Below are 9,289 nucleotides of genomic sequence, written 5' to 3' on the forward strand. Positions count from 1 at the left end.
GGGGCCACTGCATGGGACATGGCTGTGTGGGATATGCCTGTACAGGACATCACTGTTAGGGTCACTGCTGTGTGGGACATCACTGTATGAGGCGCAGCTGCATAGGTCATTGCTGTGCGGGACACCCCTGTACAGAACATCACTGTGTGGGGTCACTGCTATGTGAATCCCGTGAGGAACACCCCGTATGGGACATCGCCTTGCAGGACACCCCCGGGGACACACATCCTCCCCACCTTCCTCTCCCCACGGCCCCCAAAGCTTTACCACGGCAGCTCTGCCACTACCCGGGGCCCCTCGGGGCAGGGAGGGGAGGCGGAGGAGGGTGTTGGGGCGGCCGGCGCAGCCCGGTCGGGCAGGGCCGCGCCGGCCGCCCCCCCCGCCCCCGCTCTCTGCCCGCCGAGCCCGCCCCGCTCCGCTGGGTGCCGGTGGCGGCCGGAGCGTGTGGCGGTGGCGGGATCCTCACGTCGGGGCGGCGCGGTGACGGGCGGCGCGGTGATGGGCGGCGCGGCGCTGTCGGGAGCTCTGTGGCTGGGGCTGCTGTGGGCCGGGAGCGGGGCCGGGGGCAGCTGCTCGGGAAAGTGCTGCGAGGGCCGGGACGCCGCCTGTGTCGGGGAGGGATGGAGGGAGGGAGGGGGCTACGGGACCTGCTACTGCGACGGAGGATGCCGGCGAGCGGGGGACTGCTGCCACGACCACGGCCAGGCGTGCCCGGGTAGGTGCGTCCGCCCCCCGCCCCGGCTCGTCCCCCCCAAGCCCGGGTTGGGTCTGGCTGGGCTGCAGCCCGGAGTGAACCCCCCGAGGGGAGCGTGGGTGGGGGCAGGCTGAGCGGGCATCCCCCGGGCGCCCTGTCCCTTTCTGTAGGTGTCACTAGCTGGTTGCCTGCCGGCGCTTTGTGGGCTGGAGGTTTCCCTGGAGGGGCGTGCGGAAAGGGTCTCAGCTGTGAGGGGGCTCTGCAAGGGCAGATTCTTCCGCGGTATCACCAGCCTCGGAGCAGGAGCGGGGACCAGGCTGGGGCTGTGTGAGGGCAGCAGCAGGCACAGGAAAGGGAAGAGAGGGTTTTCCCACATTAGACATTATGCAAGGTGTCTGGATCAGCCATAGTACAGTGCCTGGGGTTTGCCAATCTGAAGTTATTTTCTCACTGAAATGTGATGTTACGTACTTTCCACTCACGCTTTTCCCAAATACATTTTTATTATAGAGGCAACAGGTAGATTCACATAGCACTGGCTGCGTCACTGAGCTGATTCCTCGTGTCTTGCCAAACAAATGTCAATGAAATAATCGGGGAAATCCCCAGGGAGAGGTTTTGTCTTCATTTCTAGGAGCAGGATTCAGCAAGGATCTGCCACCAAGGCCAGGGCTTCAAAATAAGTGTAGAAGAATGAGTGAGGGGGTCCCCTGCCAGCCTGCAGGGGAAGGCCTGGCTCCCAGGGGAGTGGTGATAAGGAAGGGCCAGATCTACCAAACTGGATCCAGCGCCCTTTTAGGTATTTTCACCCTCTCTTTCTGTGGTATTTCTACCCTTTGGACTCGTCACAATTTGTCATCCCTCCCTCTGTTTGCGATGAGAGACATAGACCTCGCTTTACAGGTGCAGCATTAGCACTCAGGCAGACCAGCATCTCTTCCCAGCTGACTGCATGCACACCAACCTACAGCCGAGAAGTCATCAGTCTCTGCTGCATGGTCCTGCTAATTAGGGTGTATTTAGCAGGCTGAGCACCGTGCTGACATAGCCACATAGCTTTGGGACCCAAGTTGGCTGGTGTCTGTCTGGTTTGGGAAGGGGGAGTATGACAGATGTTGTAGACCTGTTCTAGGTGATGTAAAGCTGCACAGAAAGACTCAGCAGAGCAGAACTCTGACCCCAGATCCCCAGAGGAAAAATGGTCAGTTCTCTCACTGCTAAATAAGCTCTCCAGAATAACAGAAGGGAAAAAAATGTGCACCACAAGGTCTGACAGAAGGTAGCATCTTTAAAATTAGCATTTTTAAAATATATTGATTGTTTGTTCAGGAATAGCAGTAGAGGGGGAACTGACAAGATGCTTGCTTGTCATACAGTCACAGCACATTGCATCTTTCCAGTAAATCAAATTATTTTTAGTAATCAATTATAACAGGAGAGAGCTAATGAAGGTGTGTAGTGTATAGCATTTAAATGGAGCTGTAAACCCATACAAATTTCTATGCCCTTCAAGAAGAAGCTCAAACTTGTGTCTGAAAGCTTCTAGTTTAGACACTTCTTACCATGACTTCTGGCACCTGATGATGCCTTATTGTTATCGAGATGGTATTTTTTGTCTCAAGCTGAGTGGTGGTTGCCTTAAAAAGTGGACGTGCTTGTGCTGCCCATCTCTGCTACCCTGCAGGGACAGTGGGTGCCCCAGATACAGGCAGGAACATGGAGTCTCAGGGAAGTCTCTATCTCTCTCTCTCCTGCACCAGAGCTGGAATTGACAGTCTCTGTTGGCCCTGTTCAGGGAGCTAAACCTGCAGGAAACTATTTCTGGTTCCTCTATTGCCTGTTTCTGGCTGGTTTGACTCCCTGCCCCGTCCCACTGTGCAGTCATGTGAGCACCAATACTGGTGCAAGCAGAGGGAGCAGGGTGTTTGCATGGGTGTAGCATGGGAGGACAGGATTTTGCCAGCCTGGTCCTGGAACTCATACATCTCAAAACCACAAAATCAATCACAAGAAGTCATTCTTTTACAAGCAAATGATTGTATACGTTTTCTGTTGCAAGCGGTCAGTAAGTTATGTTTTGTATAAACAGAAATTCCAAATGGTTCTTGTGGGAGTTTGTGTCAACTTAGACAAATATGGCTGGAAAGCTTAAAGTAATTTTTGTTCCTGCTGGGTGTTGAGGTCTCATCTTTGAGTATTTCTAAATTCTGTCCATGTATTTAATGACACTAAGTGTATTTATAGGCACAGTTCACTCTGAAATACTGCTTTGAGTGTAGAGTTCAAAAATTTAAAATAGAAATGTGAAGCAAGGTGCCCAGTGGTTCACATGCTACAGCTTATTTGTCAGCCTGTTCACCACTCATGATTTCAGCACCTGCTGAAATGACAAATCATCCTTTTGCAAATATTTAACAGGACAAAGTATTTAGGAAAAGTGTAAAGTGCCTCGTGTATATGTAACCAAGAAATGTGTTAGGAATACTACAAAAACAGTGCTCCAAAATAATAGAAACCACTGAAAGGAGGGGTTTCCTAAAGCTGCCAATGCCATGGTTAAATTCTGTCATACCTAAAAATTGTAGTAGGTCCAGTACTTGACAAGTGGATGGCACAGCAGAAGTCCATAGGCTGCTGAACCTATGTCCAAGGGTTTTAAAATAAATTTCCTTACAGATCTAACAATGAAGAAAGAATATTTTTGTACATAGCATTTTAAATAGGAATTACTGTACAACAAAAAAGCCCAAAAAAGGAATCACCTCAGCATTTGAATGAAAGTGGTTACTCTGAGAAAATCCACAATCATTATACACTACAACATATGTTATGCAGTGATTCAGTGAAGATACTGTAATCCTTTTTTTTTTCCAGAGATTGGAAAAAATTAAATAGAGCATGGCTTAGGAAAAAAAAAAAAATCTATGATTCACAGTGCAGTAAATAGGGGGGGGAAATAAAGGTCTTGACCACTCAAGTTGTGTGTCATAGGATAGCCATGTAATTTTTCTGTGTATTTTTGAATTTCCAAGCTTCTGCATTTTGGTAGGTACCCAAGCACAAATCCTGTCCTTCAGGTTCCTTTGATTTGCATCCTTCTCATTGTTGCAATGAATCATCATCTATCATCTTTGTGTTAACAAAGCTGGACCAATAGTGACATAGAAATGATACAGATGTTCCTGATACTTCTTTTTGTATTTCAGGAGATGGTGCCATTCCTTTTATGTCAGCTCTGGGACCCATTCTTTGTCACACTGGGGAATTTGGCATCTTTCCAATGAGGCACAGAACTGTTGTACTGTCCCTTAATGGTTGCTGGGTACTGACTGCAAGAGTGATGTTATTGTCCCACTGGCTAAATTCCATTCTAGCAACCCAATATTCATATTATTCCACATGACTAAGGCAATTCATACTTCTTGTTCTACATCTTGATGACCATAAAATTGCCATGTATTTCTGCAGATGACCAATATTTAACAGTCAGCCTGGTTAATACCAGTAAGATGTGAAGTCATTGCTTTATTTGTTATGCAGCTACTCAGTCCGTTTGGGACTTTTCTGTGTGGAAAATATGATGTTAGACCTGATGTTATCTGCATATTAAGGTGCTAATATGGGGTTAAAATTACGTGGAAATTCTTACTTCTGCAGGTGATTCATACAGCAAAATTGGAAGAGAGCCAACAGATAAGGAAACTGGGCTAGATTACACTTTACTGTTCTTTGGCTACTTTAGGTAGAACTAAGATGTGTGATTAGGTGCTGAATTCTACCCTTGTACTGTTACATAAAGTGGGGCCAAGGACTGTTTTCTGGCTCTACGGCCAGCTGGCAAACACTGTTTTTTGTGTGGTTTTGTGTGTGTGTTTTGTTTGTTTGTTGTGGTTTTGTTTATTTGTTTTTCCCCTAGTTCAAAGTACTAGAAACAAATGTCTGAGGATTGTGCTACAACATATTAGAGTGGTGCCTTTGCAGGCAAAAAGACTGTGCCATGTGCCTTGGGGCACCTTGGTGTGGCTGAGGGCAGTGCCCGGTGGTGCCCCATCAGGTATCTGCATGAAGCAAAGTGATCCATGTGCTTTTTCCACATTTTTTCCAGTGCTATTCTACAAATCATAACCAGGAGGTGTGTGGGAAGGCGTCTATCAGTTACCAGATGGAAATGCCAGAGAATGCTGATGGTTGAGCAGGGTGGACAACTGCTGGCCCAATGGTCAGGGCTGCTCTGTGGTTCTGTCTCAGTGGAATTCCTTAAGGCGTGGGATGCAGCAGCCTCAGCTGCTGTTGGGCCACTCAAAAGTGGGCAAATTAATCAGAACAGGTGCTTTGGGGAGGAAACTAGGGAAATGTGTGTGGTAAGGACATCAGTTGAGTAGCCTCTGTCAGGAGTTTTAGCTGCTTTATGAGGTCTTTAGTGGTCCAAGAAATTAGAGATGTAGTGACAGAGCAAACCGAGCACTTTTTGAGCTGGTCTCCTTTGGTTCTAATGCTGTGTGCTTCAAAAGAGGGTACAGAAGAACCCCACAGCTGAGTGAAAAGTTTCCATGAGGAGCTGTTTCTTTCTGAACAAGGGATGGAATAGGTAGCCAAGCACTATAGGCAGGTTTAAATGTTGAATTTGAAGATGCAAACTCCTAGAAGAGCATTAAAACCCTACAAATAAAGCATGTAAGAAAACAAGCAAGCTTTTGGGAGCAATTAGGACAAAACAGAAGTCTTGACTACTAGTAATGTTTTAATATGGCTTTGCAGCTCTTCCATGCATTGTGGGGGAGTGGAGCCACTGGAGCGGCTGTGTAGAGCAATGTCAACCCCATCTGCGAGTACGGAGGCGCTATGTACAGCAGGAACCTAAAAATGGTGGAGACGCCTGTCCTACACTAGAGGAGAAGGCTGGCTGCCTGGAATACCTGACCTACCAGGGAGAAGACTGCGGCCACGAACATGGTATATTCTCTTTGATTTATCTGTACATTGTGCTCATCAGGGCCTTCACACATTTTGCTGACGTCAATGAACAGGAAGAAAAGGATCTATCTGCAGATAGATGGTTAAAACTACAATTTTAAACTTCACTTTCTACGGTCATATTGCTCTTTATGAAATTTTATATTTTTTCCCTACTCAGGCTTTTCTTAATTTCTCTTAACCAACTAAGCTGCATGCATTTCTTCAGTTTCTTGATTTAAGACACCCAGTAAGTATCAAATTATCTCTGAGCAAAGTTAGAGCACAAAGTAAGTATGAAACAGGAAACAGAACTCCTTTTAGGATTCCAGCACATTCTATTTCCTCACAGACTAGGTGGCATTTCTAGATAGATTTCTTCTGAATAAGGAGGGGACTTGGCTGTCAGGAATGGGGTTGAGATCCAGTTTTCCCAACATTTTATCACTCTTTCAATAAAGTCAGTCAGCATCACCATCCACAACCTCCTGATTCATTCCCCCACTGTTACAGTAATTGAAATATGACTCCATTGTGTATTGCTGCCTTACTGTATCTGTTTTCTTCCTCAGTCCCTGCTTTCATAACTACCTCTGAATATGGTAAAGAAAGAAAACGACGAGCAGCATCTTCTCTCTGGCCTTCAGACAAAGAAGAAGCTGGGTAATTTATTTATCATATGCATGTGGGTCATCTTGTTCAATAGAAAATAGCTGGCTATGGAGAAAAATGTAATTAATTTTGCAATAATTAAACAAGCTATAGCTTGTATTGCTTTTCTCGCCTGCAGTTCATTTGCAAGTTCTGGATGTTGTTTTTGATTACTTGCTAATTGTCCTGAATTAGACATTGAGGTCATGCCAAATCTGAGGATAGCTGCTTTTGAAAGCAAACAGTAACTAGCGCTAAACCAAAGCCAAATGTATCCGAAGTGTTAGTCTGAGAAAGCAGGCACAAGTCTCTGAACAAACAAAGTGGCCTGAACGTGATTCAGTCTCGAGAGCCCTTTTTTAAAATTAATTGACACAAGCAGTAAAAAAAGATTGTTTGGTTACCAGTAGAGGTGAAGTTTAAATTAGGCTATTATTGGGTCTAAAATGCTTCTGATGCTTTGCCCTATGCTACTTAGCCCAGCAAAATAAAGCCATCACTATTCTTAAAGCATCTTTTCCATTTTCTCTTTTGACAGCATAGGAGAAAAAAATATGTGTTACTGAGATCTGTTTTTCTACATAAGAATGCAGAACACAACCAGAAAGTGAGACAATACATAAAGCACTGGACTGAGGCATGGAATGAGAAACAGTTTGTGTATGTTTTTAAGAATCCATTAATTAGGTTAGGGTCAGAAACAGACTTGTTAGCAATGATGATGTCTAACCTGCACTTCACAAATACCACCCATATGATATGTAAGCACATTGAAAATGTATACCTAGCTTGTGCTTTATCTATCATAACTAATTCAGTACTTTTCCTTCTGAGCAGATATTGTGTGGAATTTAAAACAGAATCTCTTTCACACCACTGTGCTCTGGAGAACCGGCCGTATGCTCGATGGATGCAGTACCTCCGGGAAGGACACACCGTGTGTGTCGCTTGCCAGCCTCCCGCTATGAATGCTGGCACGCACCGCTGCTCTGGGGATGGCCATAATGCAGACGGGTAAAGAAAGCCATTCTTCTGCTGTCTCTTCTGTAGCAAAACCCAGGACAGAAGTTAAGACCTCTCCAGGTCTCATTAAAAGATGCATCTGTTATGCCTAAAAAATGAAACAGCTCACATCGCTTGTAGACCTTGGATTGACTCTTTCAGTTCTCACAGAAATTGCTTTTAAAAACCTAGAAACCTAGATTTCAATTTAAGAGTTCAGTGCTTTGAATGCTTTTTTACCATTATGAAGGGATGATGCAGCTTTGGTAGTGCAAGAGGTCTTTTTACAGCTATGGACACTTTTACTTAAAAACAGTATTTCCTGTCAGAATCCAAATCTGATTTCAGGTTTAACAGTGGTGGATCAGTACTCCTCTCAAACCTATACACCTGGTTTCTAGAAAAGCAATTTTGAAAGTAGACATTTAATATGCGGAATAGATGTTCATTTGATCTATACGTTTATTAATATGCATGCTACTTAATACCTGTACAAACAGCTACTCAATCCATGATCCTGTATACTATACTTAGGAACTGTATAAATCATTAGAAAATGTTCCAGAAAGCATTTTAAGAGCTAGATGAGCTAATTAAAGTCTTGCATTATTAAGCAAATCTAATCTTCTGACATGTTATACAACACTACCTAGTAACATGAAATATACAGTTTTCCAGTGTTTTAACTCCTCATTTATTGTTATATTTCAGAGGTAAAATCTTACATTGGGAAGCAGTTGGCAACTCTCAGTGCCAAGGAACCTGGAAGAAGATTCGACAGCTGAAGCACTGTTCATGTCCCCTTGTGCATAGCTTTATTTTTACATAAAAGTTTACAACACCTTTAAAACAGCAACAACAAAAAGATTATGAAAATCAGTACCAATGCCAAGAAACCTACATATTTCTGCTGTATTTTCTGGAGCCTAAATAAACTTTAAAGGAGTCAGAACTTTGGAAGAAGCATTTTGGAAAACTCTCTTGCCTTCATACAAAACGCTAAGACCAGTCTTCCTGTTAGAACACTAGAAGCATGTTTCCATGTTTCTCTTTAGTTACAAAAGAGTAAATGTTTCTAAGGGCAAAAACTGCATTTCCTGAAGTTCTGGTTCTTCTCCAGCCACTCCTGTCTGTAGGCACTGCTCCTAGTCAGTAGTGATCCAGCCAAGCATTCTCAAGTCTGAGAATAGTTACTATCCCTACTAAGTAGCAAGGGTGAACAAAACCAGAAGTTTGAGAGCTAAAACCATATTTCAGTTTAGATCCTTTGCTCCTTCCCAATATCGTCTACGCAGCTGTTTATACTACAAGTGGATACATATTCTTCCTCTGCATTGCATTTTTCACGTTCAGCCACCTTCGTAAAGGTGCACGAACAGTCACCGTTATTAAGGAAATGGTGTTGCTCAGAAATTCATGTCACTAATACATGGTGTGAACTACATGGCAGATGAACCTAAACAAGACTTTGTGACTGAAGCTGTGGCCAACATTAAAAAATAAATAAATTACTTATTACTAGTTAAAACCGCTCACATACAATGATTAACATAGAAATCTGCAATATTAGAGCACTGGCAAGACTGCTATGCAGGTAGCTCAAATCTTTGTTTTGTTACCTATTACTCACCTTGAATTATTGTTACAGCATTAAAGAGGCTGCATACTGTACTTTCTCACTTGTCAGATACCCGCTACAACTTTTAACTTGTTGGCTTGCAGCTGCTCTAGCATTCCTTGCTGAAGGACAAAGCCTGTACTTCATCAAGATCCTGAAATTCATGATGTTTGCTAAAAAGAAATTATGCTTTAAAGTTGAGAAAAATTACAGTTAAGACATGCAGCATCTCTGTGGAACCAAAAGACTACTGCTTGCTGCTGCTTGTTGCAGCTGCAAGAAGAAACTGTAGTGTCTGGTGGCAAGTATGAGGAAGGTGATCTGGCTGAGGTCCTGTCCAAAATATGAGTGTGAAACAAACCTTTGTAACT

The 9,289-nt window shown here is 44.1% G+C and overlaps 1 protein-coding gene across 1 annotated transcript; it reads left to right on the top strand.

The window, feature by feature from the left end:
• Positions 1 to 498: 498 nt before the first annotated feature.
• Positions 499 to 8,129, top strand: SBSPON (somatomedin B and thrombospondin type 1 domain containing; the record flags this gene model as incomplete). The annotated part of the gene is made up of 5 exons (XM_080364319.1): positions 499 to 715; positions 5,453 to 5,647; positions 6,220 to 6,310; positions 7,136 to 7,312; positions 8,012 to 8,129. 5 exons carry the CDS (start codon positions 499 to 501, stop codon positions 8,127 to 8,129), a joined length of 798 nt encoding a protein of 265 aa, XP_080220445.1.
• Positions 8,130 to 9,289: the final 1,160 nt, after the last annotated feature.

The sequence above is a fragment of the Nesoenas mayeri genome (assembly GCF_963082525.1).
Source record: "Nesoenas mayeri genome assembly, chromosome: 2".
Lineage (NCBI taxonomy): Eukaryota > Metazoa > Chordata > Aves > Columbiformes > Columbidae > Nesoenas > Nesoenas mayeri.